Here is an 18,959-nt window from a genome sequence, read left to right on the forward strand (position 1 = left end):
GGAGCAGGCCCTGTGAAGGGGAGGATCTCAAAATTCCTCGGAAGGAGATAGGGCCCAGGCGAGGGCAGCCTGTGGTTAGGGGCTGGGACGCAGTGCTTGGGTAAAGAGCTCCCACTTCCCGGAGAGCCAGAGCCCTGGGCACCTTCTGGACCCTTCCTTTTCCCCAAGTCCCCACATCCAATCAGCTTAGGAAGTCAAGCCTTCCCAGCCCCCTGCGAGTTAGCCGCCCTCATAAACCCTGGTCAGTGTCGAGCACCCCCGAAGCCCAGGGAAGCGGGTTCGGCTGTCACCCCTCGAGCCCCTCCCCTCCCCAGACCCCGCGGCTGGAGGCCCTTCCGGTGGCACCTGGTCGGCTGATGTCACCTCCTCCAGGGTCTTTCCTGACCGCACCTGGTCACCTCTTCCAAGTGTCCACTCTTATTCCCACAGCCTCGGGGACCTCCCTGCAGGTTGGCTGGTTTTCGGCCTCATCCTCCCCCTGTTAGAACATAAGCCCCACGGGGGCGGAGGACCAAGCCTGCCCCATTCACCTACCTCTACCCAGAGCACAGCAGGGGCTCAGGAAAGGCAGGTTGAATAAGCTGCATTTTAGACCTGTGAAAACAGAGGCCCAGAGAGGCCAAGTCTCGCTCGAGGTTAACAGATGTGAGAGCAGAGCCTCACATGCCTGCCCCTCCCGCCCCATCTCTGCACAGCAGCCAAAGTGAGTTTTCACAGCGTAAGTCAGATTCCCTCTGATTCGACTTCCCACGGCTTCCCAGTCTGCGTATAATCACCACAGACTCCTCGCCTGGGCCCACCCGGCTGCGTTCAGAGGCCTCTGCCTGCCACCACTGTCTACCCACCCCCGCCCCGCTTGTTTGTCCCCCAGATGATCGCACTCGCTCCTACCCCAGGGCCTTTGCACTCGCTCTCTCCTCTCCAGAAAAGTTTGCCCTTCACAACTCCTTCTCCTCCAGGGCTCTGCAGAAAGGCCATCCCGACCACCATATCTACAGCCACCTGGTCATCTCCCCGTGTTACCCTCCACTGCATCCTCCTACCATTTCCCCCACTGCACCCCCCACTCCCTGTAATCACTGGGTTATACTTTGTCCCCGACACCCAGAGCATAAGCCCTGTGAGAGCAGAGACTTGCCTGGCGGCTTCCCCACTGTATCTCCGGCCCAGAACTGTGCCGGCACAAAGCGGGCACCCATGAAATACGTGTTAAGTGAATGAATGTGTGAGTGAGTGCATTTGGGAAGGAGGCCCAGTGGGCAGCAAAGAAACGAGGTCGGAAAGGCGATGCCAGCCACCAGAGCTGCCCTGCGGGGCAAGAGCAGAGCCCTGTAGGCCGGGATGCCAACACCAGGAATGATGGGACCAGTGACACCGAGCTCCAGCCGTGCTGGACTCCAGGGTGGAGTGCTGGCCGTGGAAACTGGCAAGAGGGAAACAGGCAAGACTGGTGAGCCTAACCCAGTGCATCTCACTGCTCTTATCAACTTTCTCTAAAGCCGTTATCTCTCTGGACTTCAAACAGCTGCCTCTTATCTTCGCCCAGCCCAGGCAGTTATCGGGTTCTAGAACAACAGATTTTCAGGCTGCTGTGTGTCTACCCTTTCTCCCAGGCCCCCAGGGCCCCTCCCCTCCCCAGACCACACTCCCAGGCCCCCAGGGCCCCTCCTCGCAGTCTGGGGAGAGACAGCAGACAGGTGGGACCTCCCCGAAGCAGGATCTCTCAGGCAGGATCAGGGCTAAGAAATTCAGCCCAGGGGCCCAGCTGGTCTCTCCGGCCTGTTAAGGGCCAGGGACTGGCCTCCTCTTGCAACAGAGCCTGGGCTCAGGTCTTACCCTGGGCCCCTGGGCCCCCCAAACAGGCCTCCTCTGAGAGCATCCCCGTCTGCCTCGACCTTTGGTGCAGAAAGAGAAGTTTGCCAGGGAGAAGGAGCGCACGGTGCCCTGGGAAACCACCTTCCTCTGGCCCAGGACCGAGTCACCTTCAGGACTCGGCGGCCACATGGGCACGGGGTAGGGGTCCCTGTGCAGCGCAGGTCAGGCCCTCGGGATTCTGCCTCCTCCTCCTCCTCCTCCCCGCCCCCGCTTGCCCCAGTGAACCCAGGCTCCCTAGATGCTCAAGCAGAGTCCAGGAGGCCAAGGCTGACATCTGCCTCACCTCTGTTCACACCAGGTGGGGCCTTGGCCCAGGCCCAGTTTCACAGCCGGAGGCGACTCTCCCCACACCTCGGGGCAGGGGCAGGAGGCGACTCTCCCCACACCTCGGGGCAGGGGCAGGAGGCGGGAACAGCCCCACACAGCCTGAGGGACGGGTGCCACCTGCCGTCCCCTGCCCCCTTCCTTAGGGATGCATGTGAGTGTGGGCGTGGGCATCCGGGAAAGCAGGCCGGACCCGCGCTTCCCTGCACCATCACACAGGGAAGCAGGGGGCTGCCAGTGAGGACAGGAAGCACACAGGGCAGTAGGGCTCGGACGCCATGTGCACGCCTGTGCGGAGCAGTTAGTCTGTAAATAAAGGCCAGAGTGATCGGAGCAGACACAGGGAAAGGGCACGAGAGGCCGGGGAGGCAGGCGAATTTCAGATCCCACAGGGCCCCCTGAGCTGGGGTACAGAGCTCGGACTCCACCCCGGGGACCAAGGAAAGCTGTCGGAGGCTGGAGTGCGATCCCCAGCACCAGATCTGCAGGTTTGAAAGACCCTCTGGCTGCAGCGAGAGGGGAGGGAGGGACACAGACCTGCAAAAACATTTTGGGAGTGAAGGGAGAGACGGGTGCCTCCGGAGAAGCACAAATTCCCGTGTATTTCTCACTATGAAGATGCTGGAAGCCAAACTCCTACCAAGTGGAGGGCCCACAGGGTTTTTAAACTGTTTTTGAAAAGGGGGTCTTCATAGTCCAAAAGGCTGGGGCAGCCTCCAGCTACAGGGTAAAGTGCAAACCTCGGAGACACTGCGGGTTGGGTTCCAGGCCACCTCGGTAAAGCAAATATCGCAATAGAGCGAGGCACACGCAGTTTTTGGTTTCCCAGGGCCTATAAAAGTTATGTTTACTCTATCCTGTGCTCTATTAAGTGTGCATTACGTCTACAAAAACAATGTACACACTTAAAGAATACTTTCTTGTTAAAAAACAACACTAACCATCATCTGACAATGTAGGGCTGCCACAAACCTTCAATTTGTAAAAAACATAGTGTCTGTGAAGCATCGTGAGGGAAAGCACAGAGAACAAGGGATGTTGGTCCCCACCTGCCTCCCCATCCTCAACCCCCATCCCCGGCCCCGGGGGGACCCGGTGCCCCGACACCTCGGTCAGTACTCTGTCCCGCTGCCTGGGATGTCCCCTCCCCGCTCCCAGGTCTCACTCCACCCCCGGCGCAGGGCCTGGCGCTCGGCAAACGCTCGGTCAGGTGTTTGCTTTACACATGGCGGAGTCCCCCGCGCCCTCTTGCACACCCTGCCCCAGCTGGGCTCACCCATCCCCACACCCAGCACCCGACTTGCTCTGCGATGCCCTGTTTACCCAGGAGGGAGGGCTGCCGGTGGGCCTTTCTCACTGCCCCGCACACAGTAGGTACTCAGTTAATGCTGGTGAGGGGTCGAGTGACACTCTGAAGCCCTCGCCGTCCCTTTGAGTGACCAGAGCGCGATGGCACTCCTCTCTGACGTCCCTCCACCCCGGGCTTCCGCGCCGGGGGTCGCTCCAGGGCCCAAGCCCTGGCCGCACGGTCACCGACGGCCCAGCTGCCCCTGCAGCTAGCCTCCGTCTGCCTCCACCCAGAGAAGTGAGGGCAAGAACGGCACAAGTTCCACCAGGGAAATGGGGGTACACGGTCAGGACTCTCACGGCAAGAGTTTGGCAAATGCCGAGTAAACGGGCGCTGTGCTGTGCTGGCCTCACCCAGTGTTCTCACCCCCGGACCCTAAGTCCGCCGTCCAGCACCTCAAAGGCCTTGCTCTTACAGGGATAAGGCACCCCAGGGGTCAAAGAACAAGAAGATCCAAAGTGAAGATAGCATTTTTTTTAATTTATAAAACTGAGGGATGAGGAAAGCAAAAGGGAGGGGAGGGAAGGCTGGCTGGGGTGGTGACGGGGTCGGGGGGGGCACCGGTGTGCACTGGTGTGGCCGGGCCACCCATCAGGGCCACCGCTGGCCCGGGGCAGCCCGGCTCAGGGCGGCTCCTCTGGCCCCGCTGGACGGTGCCCCCCCACACACCTCGGGCCTCCTTCCTAGTTCCCCAGCGAGCCTGCCATGAATGTTCTGGAGCTGCTCTGCAGTTGGGGATGGGGCCCATCGGAGGAAAAGGACAGACGGTCCTCAGGAAGTCGGACTGACCATCTAGCAAAGTATGGGGTTGCGTAGGTCCCAGAGTTCCCTACGTGCAGGTTGGGACAGCCACAGCTGAGGCACAGAATTCAGGGACTGAATGAGGGCTTGTTAAGGTAATTTATTACCCAAATGGCGATGCACCTGAGGTTGAAAGGGGGCAGTCACACCGGGACAACAGGGTACACACTGGGAGGGGATCCACCAGTGTCCTCAGAGTGCTGGAAGGTTCCAAGTGCTTTACCTTGTTTGGTCCTCAAAACAGAGAGAATTACCTCCTTTGCAAGTGGATCTCCACCACTTTATAGGTGAATAAATCAAGACAGGGAGTGATAATGAGGGGCCAGTAGTGTGTGCGGCATGGCATCTGTGCCACACACCCCCTCGGCCTGGGTCACAGCTGTCACCTCCCTTCCTTTTCAAGCCTTCCCACAATGATTCCCCAGAGCCAGCGCCTTAGCCCTCCTGATTTACCACCGGGGGAAGTGTGGCTTATGCCAGCTTGTGCCAAGGGCTCCCAGGGACCCGCGCTGGGGTCCTGCTTGCTGGCTGGGCAGAGAGGCATCCAGCCCCGAACCCCATCTCATCCCCTGCTTCTTGGACCACTCCCGACCGAGTTCCCTGGAAGCAGACGCTGACACCGAGCTGGAGTATAGGGAATTGATCAGGGATTGACCCTTCTGGACAGAAGGGAGGGGACGCAGGACCGGGCCCGTGGAAGCCGGGCGCCAGTGGACAGCCCTGGAGGAGAACCGCCCGTCAGGTTGGTCCACTTCGGGCCAAGATGCCAGGTGTTTGCACCTCCACCTCTCTCGGTCCCCGGATCCGGATCCGGGCTCCCCTGGGAAGGGTGTGACCCGGGCCCTCTGCCACCAGGGCAGACCACAGGGCTGACACCCTGGAGCAGCCGGGTGACCTCACTCCCCATGTCCGGGCAGCTGGTTCTTCTGAAAGGGGCTGGGCAGTTTAACAGTCCTTCATTCAGCAAACATTGCCCGAGAAGCGCCGTTGCAGGCGCTGCAGGTACACGGAGCAGAGACAAAGCCTGTCTCTCACAGAGAGTCATGCCTGCGACAGCAGATTGTCAGCTCGGGGCCATGCAGCCGCGGGTCTGCTTTACGGTGTGAAGACAAGGATTGAGGCCCCGCATAGTGTGGTCTTGACAATTACCTTCCTAAACCGCCTTACTGAGCTAGGACTCCCACACCATGCAGTCGCCCATTTAACGCATACAATTCAATGGTTTTTAATATATTCATAGAATTATGTGACCATCCCCACGATCAAGTTTAGAACATTTTCATCACCCCAGAAAGAAAGCCCATGCAGATTAGCCGTCACTCCCCATTTTCCCAGCCACACACCCCAGGCCTGGGCAGCCACTAATCAGCCCACCTCCTGTCTCTGTGCATTTGCCTGTTCTGGACTTTTCCTATCCATGGAATCACACAACACGTGGTCTTCTATGACTGACCTCTTTCATTTAGCGTAATGCTTTCGAAGTTCGTCCACGGGACTTCCCTGGTGATCCAGTGGTTAAGACTTCGCCTTCCAATGCAGGGGGTGCGGGTTTGATCCCTGGTCAGGGAACTAAGATCCCACATGCATCACGGCCAAAAAACCAAACATAAAACAGAAGCAATACTGTAACAAATTCAACAAAGACTTTAAAAATGGTCCACATCAAAGAAATCTTAAAAAAAAAAAAAAAAAGAAAAGTTTCATCCATGTTGTAGTGTGGGCTAGTATCCATTTTTATGCCTGAATAATATTCCATTGTATGGATAGATCACATTTTGTTTATCCATTTATCGGCTGCAGGATTTTTCCCTATTATGAATAATGTAGCTAGGAACATTCATGCACAAGTTTTTGTGTGAACGTATGTTTTCAATTCTCTTGCCTGAGAGTGGAATTGCTGGGTCATGTAATCACGCGATCTTTAGCATTTTGAGGAACTGCTAGACTCTATTCCAAAGTGGCTGCACCCTTCTACAATCCCCCTCAGCATTGCATGAGGGTTCCAATGTCTCCATATCCTGGCCAATGCTTGTTGTTGTCGTCGGTCTTTTTTTTTTTTGTATTGTTATATCTTTATTTTTTTTTCTTCACTGTGCCATGCGGCTTGTGAACCCAGGCCCTCAGCAGTGAAAACACTGAGTCCTAACCACTGGACTGCCAGGGAATTCCCTGTCTTTTTGATTATAGCCGTCCTGGTGGGTGTAAAGTTGTGGTTTTGATTTGCATCTCCCTACCTGCTAATGATGTCGGCGTCTTTCATGTGCTAATCAACAGCCTTAATAATTTTAGCTCGGAATTAAAATGATCCAGTGTAGGGGTTTTCACGCTTGCTTGAGCCTTAGAACTCTTACAGTAGGAAAGTCTAATACACAAAACAAAGAGACCCAGAGCTGGGGTTGGGGCGGGTGACAGGGCGAGAAGGGACCCGGGCTCGAGCCGCCCTGCCCAGTGTCTCCCCAGAGCCTCCCCCTGATGGCAATGGCCCTGAAACAACTAGAACTTTGTCAATCATAGTTTGAAAACCACTGACTAGGGCAACATCACAAGATAACTGAGAACACAGGGCAGTAAATAATAGGGGGTGACAGATCATCCAATGAACAGGACTGAGCGACCGTATTTTCTAAGCGAAACAGAGCAACAGGATCTGAAAGCAGAACATCAGAAAATCCTGTCCTCATTCAACAAATATTAATCGAGTGCCTTTCCTGTGCCTGATTTTCTAGGTTCTGGGGATTAGAGCCCCGGCCTCGTGGGATCTACATTTCCTCAGGTGGAGGCAGACAACAGACAAAAAAACAACAAGAACATCAGATGGTCACCAGGGTGCGGCGGCGGCTGGGATCCCTGCCGGGGACTGTTGGCTACTTCACAGGAGGAGGTCGGGGACCCCTGAGAAGGGGCCATCTAAACCGAGAGGGAAGGACCAGCAGGCAGAGGAAACAGTCGATGCGAAGCCCCCGCTGGACCCGGCGTGACCTGAACAGGAGCCCCAGGAAGACTGGAATCAGTGGCCTCTTTGGGCAAGGCTAAAGGATTCAGATTTCAAGTGTGATCGGAAGTTGTGGGGATATTAAACTGAAAGGGATATCGCTGGCTTCCCTTCCTTTTTTTGGAATCAACTTTCGCCTAGGAGTGGCATTTAGAATAATTTTAACTTTCTAGAAAGACTGAGAGATAATACCGAGCTCCCACGTACCCCGCGTGCAGTGTCGCCCCTTGTTATTAACATCTTACGTTGGTACATTTCTCACAGTGAATGAGCCAATCCTGCTACAGGATTACTGACTCAAGTCCATACTGTAGGCAGACGCCCTTAGTTTTTACCTAATGTCCGTTTTCTGTTCCAAAATCCTGTCCAGGGACCACGTGAAGTTCAGTTGTCACGTCTTCTCAGGCTCCCCTTGGCTATAACATTTTCTCAGGCTTTCCTTGCTTTTGATGACCTTGACAGTTTGAGGACTGCTGGGTAGATATTTTGGAAAATGCTCCCCGGTTGGGATTCGTCTGACGTTTCTCACACTATTACAAACGGGGTTGGAAGGCAGGGCTGGGGGTCAAGAGCCATCCAATGGGACAAGCATTGATTTATTTCAGAATAGATGTGTGGATACTTGCTGTATTCATTGGGTTATGCTCTAATCCTACTTTATTTATTTTGTTGTTCAGGTCATCCCAGCCTTGGCCATTGGGAGTTCTTTCAGCTTGTTCCTGTGTGCTAAGACAGCAGCGGGAAAGGCCAGAAGCAGCCCAACTTACAAGAACAGAACGTGGTAAATGTATCTTCCAGCCCCATCAAGCCTCCAGCCAACATCTAGACTGAAACCTTATGAGAGACCTCAACCCTGAGCCCACCTAGCCAAGCCCCACCAGGATTCCACGACCCCTAGAAACCGTGAGACAATAAAGTTTATTGTTCTTTTATTTATTTATTTAATTTTTATTTATTTTTGGCTGCATTGGGTCTTCGCTGCTGCGCGCAGGCTTTCTCTACTTGTGGCAACTACTCTTCGTTGCAGTGCGCGGCCTTCTCGTTGCAGAGCACAGGCTCTAGGCGCGCGGACTTCAGTAGTTGTAGCTCACGGGCTCAATAGTTGTGGCTTGCAGGCTCTAGAGCGCAGGCTCAGTAGTTGTGGCGCACGGGCTTAGTTGCTCCGCGGCATGTGGGATCTTCGCAGATCAGGGCTCGAACCCGTGTCCCCTGCATTGGCAGGTGGATTCTTAACCACTGTGCCACCAGGGAAGCCCCTATTGCTCTTTTAAATTTCTAAGTTTTGGAGTAGTTTGTTATGTAGCAATAGAAGATTTTCTTGGAAATTATACACATGAAAGCAGAAATAATAAACTCAATAGACAGAAAATAAAGTTGAGAGAATCTTCCAGAAAGTAGAGTCAAAAGGCAATGAGATAGAAAATACAAGAGAAAAAATAAGAAAATTAGGGAATTAGTCCTGGAGAGATAAACTTCTAAAAAACAGGAGTTCTTGGAAGAGAGAAGAGAGGAAATAGGAGTAAGAAAATCATCACTGAAACAGTCCAAGAAAACTTCCCAAAACTGACCTGAAATATCCTTCAGTTTCCAAGTTCAAAGGGCACAGCAAGTGCCCAGGACAGTGTTTGTTTGAAAATAGAAATACACAAAGGCACGGCATAGCTAACTTGCAGAAGGCCAGGTATAAGGAGACCCTGCCAGCTTCTCTAACGTACAGAGAAAGGGGTCACATTCAAATGACCAGGAACCAAAACGGGTTCAGACCCTCACTGGTGGGGCAGGTCTCTGAGAAAGAAAATGTGGAGGGTAACTTTTCTTGAGATTATTAAAAACTGAAAATGTATATCCCACTCTCACACTTGGTGAATTGTTGGGCTAGGTATAGAATTCCATGCAGGAAATTCTTTCCTTCAAAAGAGACTTTCATATTTACAAAACAGAAACAGCCTCACAGACATAGAAAACAAACTTATAGTTACCAAAGGCGGGGCACAAAGGAGGAGTATGGAATTAACAGGTACAAACCACTATACATAGAATAGATAAGCCACAAGGACCTACTGTGTAGCACAGGGAACTATAGTCAGTATCTTATAATAACCTATAATGGAAAAGAATATGAAAAGAATACATATATATATAACTGAATCACTATGCTGTACACGTGAGACTAACACAATGTTGTAAATCAACTGTACATCAATAACTAAATACAGGCACTGTGGCTACTCTGAAGGATGTTCGCGGGGGGCAGGGGGGACAGGACTCCAGTCGAAGGGCTGAGTTAGTAGTGCAGGTGGGGGATGAGCGTGGCCAAGGCTGGGGTGTGAGGGGTGAAGACAGAGAGAACTGGGTACATTTGGAATAGTTCTGAAGCCTGATAAAACTTTCTAGTGGGTTAATATGAGGTGTGCGGGGTACAGAAGAATCAAGGATAATTCCTTGAATTTGGGCCGCAGCGAGTGGGTGGACTTGCTGACTGCTGAGACGGGGGGATGCCTGTCCATCCCCCCCCCCATCCCTGAGGGCGGAAGGCTGAGACCAGGGGAGCAGCGCCCCCAGGGCTGGGCCTAGCCAGAGGGTTTGGTGGGGACAGGGAGTCACGGGAGGGTAGAGGTGACCGGAGCAGATAAGGATAAGGGGAAAGGGTGGGCTCGGCCACAGCAGGCCTGGTCCTGGTGTAGCTGGCAGGGAGATGCTGCTCCCGAGACTCTGTCGCTCCTGACGGAGCCTCTGCAGCTCACCCTGCGCTCCCTTCTCAGGAAATGGCCCATCCTCTGGATGCACTTCCCTACTAAGGCAACATCTGCCTTCTAGCGACCTCCTCCCTGGTCCCTGACGTGTCCCCTGCTCAACCGCGGTGCAGAGAACCCGCTTCCAGGCTGCCTTGCCCCACTTCAAGCATCGGAAGTTTTCCCTGATGATCCAAGGCAAGGACAACTCCACAGGCCACGGGTGAGAAGGGCCAGTTCTGCAGTGGGTCCCAAAGACTGGGGTTCACGGCACTCTGGCCACCTCAGAGGCCTTCAGCTAATCCACCACCGGAAAGCCTTGTAGACTTTTCTTCTCTGTTCTTGGGCCCCTTTCGCCAGCAGGACCTAACAGTTTTCCTCTTGGAACTCCCCGAAGCTCTACTCATTCATTCATTTTCTTTTTTTTTTCTTTTTTTTTGGCCACGCCTCATGGCTTGCGGGATCTAGACCCCAACCCAGGATTGAACCCAGGCCAAGGCAGTGAAAGCTCGGAATCCTAACCACTAGGCAACTAGGGAACTCCCAGCTTGTTCATTTTAATGTTAATGTTTATTGAGCAACTGCTATGCTCCAGACTCTGAGATTTAATGGTGAACAAGAGACACAAAACACCTCTGATGGCACTTATCTCACACTGTGTCATATTATAGCCAATCGTGCTTTTATTTATTCATTCAACAAACTTTTACTGAGTGCTTACTGAGTGCCAGGCCCTGTACTAATTGCTGAGTACACAATCTCTGACTGCTTTTGGAGGAGGAGACAGGACATCAACCCACAATGCTGAGTCAGTGTGGTAAGGGCTCTGATAAATGCATGGATGGGTGGATGGGTGGGTGGATGGATGGATGGATGGGTGGGTGGATGGGTGGGTGGGTGGGTGGTGGATGGATGGGTGGGTGTATGGGTAGGTGGGTGGGTGGGTGGATGGATGCATGGGTGGACAGATGGATGGGTGGTTGGATGGGTGGGTGGGTAGGTAGATGGATAGATGGGTGGTGGATGGGTGGGCAGGTGGATGGATGGATGGGTGGGTGTATGGGTAGGTGGGTGGGTGGGTGGATGGATGGATGGGTGGATGGATGGATGGGTGGGTGGATGGGTGGGTGGGTAGATGGATGGATGGGTGGATGGATGGATGGGTGGGTGGATGGGTGGGTGGGTAGATGGATGGATGGGTGGATGGATGGATGGGTGGATGGATGGGTGGGTGGGTGGATGGGTGGGTGGGTGGATGGATGGATGGGTGGATGGATGGATGGGTGGGTGGATGGGTGGGTGGGTAGATGGATGGATGGGTGGATGGATGGATGGGTGGATGGATGGGTGGGTGGATGGATGGATGGGTGGTGGATGGCTGGTGGATGGATGGATGGGTGGATGGATGGATGGGTGGTGGATGGGTGGGAGGGTAGATGGATGGATGGGTGGATGGATGGATGGGTGGTGGATGGATGGATGGATGGATGGGTAGGTGGATGGGTGGATGGATGGATGGGTGGTGGATGGCTGGTGGATGGATGGATGGGTGGTGGATGGCTGGTGGATAGATGGATGGATGGATGGATGGATAGGTAAGTGGATGGGTGGATGGATGGCTGGCTGGTGGATGGCTGGTGGATAGATGGATGGGTGGATGGATGGGTGGTTGGGTGTATGGGTAGGTGGGTGGGTGGGTGGATGGATGGATGGGTGGGTGGATCCACAGGAAGAGTAGAGAAGGAGAGAGAGAGCAGTTGAGAGGGAGCTAGGGACAGGCTGTGAAGGAATCAATTGCCCGCGGCTTAATTTCACTGGACTCTCAGCTCCCTAGCACAGAACCCGTGCCTGATCCAGCTTTGTCTTACGCATATGTAAGTGCTGCCCAGGAATTTATTGAGTGACTATAAACTTGTCCCTCGTTGTGTTCAGATGCCACAGGGTCTGTGTTCAGCCTGCCCTCCACTCCCCCAGCTGAGGCACACCAGACAGTGGGGTCTGACTTCCCTGTGTCGGAGCCTGCAACCTTCAGAATGGGGGGCTCCTCCCAAAGCCCCCAGCCCCGACCATCAGCCCCTCTGCACATTAACCCCTTGTGGGTGTAGCAGAGCCTATCTCCTCAGATGAAGGGCTGCAGGGAAGGAAACCAGAAAAGGCAGTTTTACCAGCTCCCCACCCACCTTCATTGTCCCAGTATATGTTTCCAGGGAGAATCACAGGGTCCCCAGGCCACCCACACTCATCTTGTTCATCTGTCCTCCTGTCTCCCGGGATAACCCTGACCGGACTGGAGCGGGGCCACCTGGTCAGCGCAGTGTGACCGGCCCCACCCTCTGCGGTTGCAGTGGCCCTGGGTGCTGCGCCAGGTGACAGCCCCGCTGAGCCCCACTGGGTGCGTGACTGGAGTCTGTCTGCAGAGCAGCACCCAGCCGAGCGCCAGCAGAGCGGCTGTCCTGCCCCCCCCCGCCCCCCCCCCCCCCCCCCCCCCCCGCCTTGGGCCCCAGGACGCCCACACACAGCCGCTCAGGTTACACCAGTGCCCACGGTCACCAGGCGGCCAAGGACTGGGAGGGAGAGCCACGCCCCACCCCCCAGGTAGCCCAGGTCACCAGGAGAGTCAGGCTGCAGCCCTGGTTGTCATGGATACAGAAGCCTGCGCAGCCTCACTTTCCCTTTCCCAGGACTCACCGTCTGAGGCCTCATCCAGCCACTCAGGGCTTGTCCACACTTGCCGGGCGCACCTGAGTCTGGCCTCAGTGCCAGCCCCAGCCCTTCTGATCTGGACACCCCTGGGCTGGGACAGCGTTGCAGGTAACAGCACAGCAGCAGTGACCACGGTCGCTGGGCCGCCCCCCCTCCTTCCCCCCCCACCCCCATGTTATCTCTGAGCCAACAGCTGACAGTTTCCTGTGCCTCACATCACATCAGCAAATCTTGTTCAGCTCTGCCACCAAAACAGTCCTGATCTGCTCATTTGTCACATCTCCACGGCTCTACCCTGGTCCACAGCACCGTCCCCTTCACCCTGGACCATTGCCACGGTCCCATCTGTGTCCCCTAAACCCTCACTCCCACCTGTGCTCTCCACGTGGCCACCAGAGTGAGCTTTGCAAGCATACATGGGAAGGGTTACCCCGCAGTTTAAAGAGATGGCTTCCCGTCTGCCTTAGGACACCCCAGCTTCTCACTCTGCCTGCAGGACCCCGTGCCACCAGGCACCCAGCAGCTTTAGCGCACAGCTTCTCTGCTTCTCAAAACCCCCCTCGTGCTCCGGCCTTGAGGCCCACCTCCCCCTCCTGGGGCTCACGGCTCCCCAGTCAGGTCTTGGCTCAAATCTCGCCCCTTCAGAGACGCCTTTACCCAACACGTCCCAGTCTGCCCTGACATCCTGTCTGCAGGGCACTGAAATTATCCAGTGTCTCTCTTTGCCTGTTTATTACACAACTCTTTCTGCCTCGACTACAAGGCATCACGTGTTCACGTGTGCCTTTCCAACACGTCACACAACACACGCTCAGTAGAAACACTTTTGAGACACGTAGGTACCTTCCCCACGTTTATGCCAAAGTCAAGGCCTGCTGGGTTGTGTAAAATATTTGTAACAATAACAGATGGTTGCAATATTACTCAATATTTCAATAAATAATAAAATAGGAATATAATAAAATAGAATAGGAAATAATAAAGAGGAATGAAGTACATACAACGAGTTGGATGAACCTTGAAAACATTATGCTAAATGAAAGAAGCCAGTCACAAAGGCCACATTGAAGGAAATGTCCAGAATAGGCAAATTCATACAGAGGGCAGGGCAGCAGTCACCAGGGAAGGGGGGGTGGGCAGTGGGGAGTGACTGCTGGTGGCACCAGATTTCTTTTTGGATAAAATGTCCTGAAACTAGATGGTGGTGATGGTTGCATGACTGTGTGAAAATACTAAAACACACTACCTTGGGAATTCCCTGGTGCCGCAGTGGTTAAGAATCCGCCTGCCATTGCAGGGGACACGGGTTCGAGCCCTGGTCCTGGAAGATCCCACGTGCTGCGGAGCAACTAAGCCTGTGTGCCACAACTACTGAGCCTGTGCTCTAGAGCCCGCGAGCCACAACTACTGAGCCCGAGAGCCACAACTACTGAAGCCCGCGCACCTAGAGCCCGTGCTCAGCAACAAGAGAAGCCACCGCAATGAGAAGCCTGCGCACCACCATGAAGAGTAGCCCCTGCTCGCCGCAACTAGAGAAAGCCCGCGCGCAGCAACAAAGACCAAATGCAGCCAAAAAACAAAGAAACAAACAAAAAACACTGCTTTGTCTAGTTTAAAAGGGTGAATTTTATGGTCTGTGAATTAAATCTCAATAAAACTGTTATTTTTACAAAGTAGTATATGGTTACTGTATGTTTCAACCTGTGCCGAGAGAGGAAAAAGAAGTGAAAAATCATCTTAAATCTCACCCCTGGAGGTAACGGCCGTTAACCCACTGGTGAGGTCGGTCCAGACATTACTCGGCGCCCACATGGGGCTGGACGGTCCCTCACAGCCTTTTCTGAGACTGTGACTCTGTCCCTCAGGACCCCGGCTCGCGTCGGGAAAGTCTGACCGCAAGCTTCCTCTGCTGGGGGGTCGGCTCAGGACAGGATTGTGATGAGGGGAGGGGACACTCTGTGGTTTGTGCAGGAGCTCTCTCGCCCTCGCACCACAGGGCGATTCTGACACAGCAAAGAACCAGTGGAGACCCTACAGAAACGGCACCAAGTTACAGGCGCTCTGCTGGAACCTGCTTGCCTCTGTCTTTTCCTCCCAACCCTGCACCCCAGACACCTCACCATGTTACCACGGGGGGCTCCACCCAGCTCGGGTACCACCTGCACGACCGTCCAATGTGTGGACGCCGCGTGATTCACCCGACAGTCCCCCTGAGAGGCCACCTCCTCCAGGAAGACTTGGGGGTCCCCCACACCAACCCACCAAGCTCCAGGGGGAGAACCCCATGACCTGGGACCTCCTGATGGTGGGGCCTGTGCACCGGTGCCTTTGCTTCCTCGGCAGACTGCAGGACCCCAGTGGAGAGCACACGCCAGCAGGTAAATCCTTACTAGATGAGCAAAGGAAGGATTAATTAATAAATACACCGAGGAGTGAAATTAAAGAGTTAATCGGAGCCTGGGACAGCTCTCAAGGGGTCTCCGAGGTTGTGAAAAACCATCTTCCCTCGACCCTTGGGTAATTTTCAAATTTATAAAGCATTTTCCTGCACATACCTTTTTCTTGTTTTTTTTAAACATCTCTTGAATGTCAGCAGACAAGAAGGCATTATCTGCCCCATTTCTGCGTTGACGGAGCTGAGTTTCAGAGAAGTCGCAGATCTGACCTGCCGTCCCCAGGTCTCCAAGGGTGAGCCCCCGCCTCCCCCCACCACTGGGCTCACTCCAGAGCTGAAGAGTGAAGGTGGGTCTTCCCGGCCAGGGGGCTGCAGGCAGTAAAGTCCAGCAGGTGTGTCCTAACGCCAGCCTGATTATCTGAGCTCCACCCATCAAGCCCCAGAAACTGAAGAGTGCGTAATGTAAAATCCGGGTGTTCCAGTGCTTTCCCATCGCCACCCCCGCTGCCCGGGGGACTCCAAGTCCCCCTCCCAAGGTGTAGGGCTGAGCCGGGCGCCTCCCCCTCCCCCATCAAGAGGTCATTCCTGAGGACGCAGCTCCGAGGAAGGTCACCCAGGGTCACCCTCTTCGTGCAGCCTGGGATGTGGTGCAGAGACCAGCGCTGACCCGTGTCTAGAAATGTTTACGGCAGTTTTTGACAAATAACTTTCTATCTGTTGATAGAACAAGAGCAGCAACAGAAAGGGCTTGTAATTTGTAGGTCTTTTTTCTTCCTCTTCATTTTTCCAGTCATTCATTTTTATTACGTTTTGCAAGAGCATGAGATTTGAAAATCAAATCAAGACATAACAAAGCAAAACCAAACTCGGCACGACTAGTTGGAGAGGCTGGGGGTGACGATTCAGCCTGAGGGGACTCGCTGACCACGAGACCTCCAGCTCCCTCAGCCATGGAAACAGGACAGTAGGACTTGCTCACGGGATGGTGGCAGAGCTACATGCGATCTCGGGGGGAGCGGCTCCTCGGTCCCCACCCCTGCCACGCGTCCCTTCTGCCGTTTCTAGGACCATCTACTCTGACCACCATCTACTCTGACCAACAGAGAACCCAGGGGCGGACAGAGAAGGAGCCACAGCGGCTGGGCACCTGGGGGTGGGCAGAATCAGGGGGCAGAGGGGGGCTGGAGAGCCCCGGTGGAGGGGCGTACGGAGGGGCCCGCCCCCCAGGGAGCCCGTTCAGGAAGACCGTGCGTCCCAGTAAGACCCTGAGCTGCCGGGGGCAAGGCGGGGGGCGGCAGCCCGAGGTCCCACGTCCAGCGGCTGGTCCTTTGCAGGGAGCTTCCCGGGGTCCCTGTGGGAAGCCTGCCGTGTGCTCGGTGGCGGCCAGGCCACTGAGGCACCGAGGCGGGGGGGCGTGGACGGAGGGGCGGGAGGGGGAGGGGGAGCCGTCGAGGCTGAGGAGCAGTCGCTGCAGCTGTGGCCCGAGCACAGGCGAGACGGGGGCCGCAGTCGGGGGCCGCAGGGCAGCGACAAGGCTGCTTTCCCAGGCCTGGGCACTTGCTCCACTGGCCGTTGGCCCTGTGGGCCCCCGGGAAGTGGCCGTGGGCCGTGGGCCGTGGGCGTGGGGGAGACAGACGGGGAACAGAGAGCAGAAACGAGGTCTCTGGGAGACGATGGGAACAGCGGACCGGAGACCCGGGCACAGGAGCCTGACCCTCCCCGGCGGCGGGAACCCCTTCGCCGGGGCCGCTGAGGAGACCCCAGAGCCTCGTCCCTCGCCCACCATGAAGGAAGCCCGAGAGGGGCGCTCCAGGGCCCTGCTGAGGAAGCCCCGCCCCCGACACGCGAAGGCTCCTGGCAAAGGCGGGGCGAGCGTGAAATCAGGGTGCTGCGCCCCCGGACGCCGGGGTGGGGAGGGGCCGCGGGCACAGCGCGCCCCGAGCACAGCGCGAGCGGCTGGGCCGCCCAGGGGTCCCCAGTGGCGGGCGCGGCGGGACCCCTGACCTGAGCCCCGCGGTCCTGCAGCCTCTGTGCGCTGACCGCCCGTTCTGAGAAGCTGAGCCGGGCGGAAAGAGGGGTGGGAGCAGATTAGGACAGGAAGGGAAGGGGGTCCTGCCGTACATCCCGACTCTTGTGGGGAGGAGTGTTGAGGGGAAGGGGGTTGCTGGCGGCCAGCCCCCAGGGGACGGATGCCGTGGGCCGTGGCGTCCCCGGCGGACACCGCCGGGATCCCACCGGCCTCAGTCAGTCCATGCTCGGCGACTGTCTGGTCATCGTGGTCCAGGGAGACAGAGGAGACTGGGCGGAAGGGCATCTTCCGTGAACGGGGCAGTCGGTTCCTTGGAGGAGGAAACTTCTCTCCCGACTGAGTCACAGCTCCCGAGGCCCTGACCCTCCCCCACCTGCAGCCAGAGATAGACCCGGGCTGGACACCCCGAGTCTCCTTCCTGGGAGGACGGTCTCCCCCTGGTTCTCCACCGGACGGGCCTCCCCACGCCTGCGCTCCCCCCTCGCTGCTTCTCCAGGTGTGACCTGTTGCTCGCCTCGCCCAGGGCACCCGGCTCTGCGGGGCCTCGTATGGGGGGCCAGTGGCTCTCACGTGGTTTCTACGTCCCACCCAACTCTGTCTCTCCCGGACCTCGGTTCCTCCAGGAAACGCCCACTGAGGATGAAGAGTCTCTGGGGATTTGGACAGGACTCCCTGGCCCAGGCAGACCCCCTCGTCCTCTTGGCCTCGGCTGAGAATCCCTGGCCCAGGGCGGCGGGAGCTGCACCATGGTGGCCTGAAAAGGAGCCGAGCATGCTCCCCAAGGGCCTGAATCGCAGCCAGTCCTGCGCCCTCGCCCCACCCCCAAGGTCTCTGCCCAACCTGTCCTACAGGTGTGCCTGGCTCCGGGCCAGCAGGCCAGGGCCCAGCCACTTACGGGAAGGAAGGACGTAAACAGGGGACAAGGGGCAGGTGGAGGACAAAGGCGACCTGGGTCTTTGTCCCTCACTTGGCCCTAGGGCTGCCCACATCGCATTCCGGGGGGCTGGCACCCAGGAACCTGGGGACCCTACCCCCACTGAGGGGTACCATACCGAGCCTCGGGCTGTCCCCGTGGCCCCCATGGATCCCCCTTCCCCTCCCCTGGGGCTGCCCCCAGCCCACCTGTCCCCCTCACGACCAGGGTCCCGGCCTCAGGCAAGGCCATCCAGCTCAGCCTGTGGCCAGGAGACAGCTGGAGAGGCAGCTGCTGAGTCACTGGCCAGAGCTGGCCGTGGGGCTGCTCAGGCGAGAGGAGGGGCTGTAGGTTTCCTTTCCCCACTTCCAGGAGCTGGGAGGGCGTAGAGGGCGGGAGACCGAGGGCGTCTGAAAAGGGCCTCAGCAACGTCAGCCAGGACCCAGGTAGGAGGAGAAAGTGGTACCACCTTTACCGCCTGGCGGGGCTACTGCAGGTAACATGCTTGTGAGTGCTTGGGCCACAGGAAATCAAACATTGCTGCAGTCGGCGAAGATGCAGGGACGCTTCTAGGTCCTGCCTGCCCCCCTCCTCCATCCCAGCCGGGGTCCCAGGACAGACCCTAGACCAGAGGAATGCGTCCACACGCTGTGCATCTCACAGGGTGGGGCAGGGGGGTGGGCGCGGGGGGCGTGGAGCGGTGCCAGGGCGGCCTCTGCAGAGAGGTCATCTAGTAAAGACAAGGCAGGGAGGGAGCCGCCTGGGATCATCTCGAGGGGAGTCTGGGGGCAGAGCGAACAGGACACGCAAAGTCTCGAGCCAGGAGACAGCTAGGAGACCAGAGCCA

At 56.4% G+C, this 18,959-nt stretch overlaps 1 protein-coding gene across 1 annotated transcript; it reads right to left on the reverse strand.

The window, feature by feature from the left end:
- Positions 1-435: 435 nt before the first annotated feature.
- On the reverse strand, positions 436-18,740 carry LOC309605660 (uncharacterized protein). Its single transcript, XM_082341711.1, has 2 exons — positions 14,524-18,740; positions 436-594 (listed from the first exon to the last, which is right to left on the reverse strand). Exon 1 carries the CDS (start codon positions 17,482-17,484, stop codon positions 16,258-16,260), a length of 1,227 nt encoding a protein of 408 aa, XP_082197837.1. The 5' UTR covers positions 17,485-18,740; the 3' UTR covers positions 436-594; positions 14,524-16,257.
- Between the last annotated feature and the right edge of the window lie 219 nt (positions 18,741-18,959).

This window comes from Balaenoptera borealis (assembly GCF_965194805.1).
Source record: "Balaenoptera borealis genome assembly, chromosome: 1".
Classification (NCBI taxonomy): Eukaryota; Metazoa; Chordata; class Mammalia; order Artiodactyla; family Balaenopteridae; genus Balaenoptera; species Balaenoptera borealis.

What these genes read in the sequence shown, in the direction of transcription:
- LOC309605660 (XM_082341711.1), bottom strand. Translation starts at nt 17,484, where the DNA reads ATGCCCTTCCGCCCAGTCTCCTCTGTCTCCCTGGACCACGATGACCAG.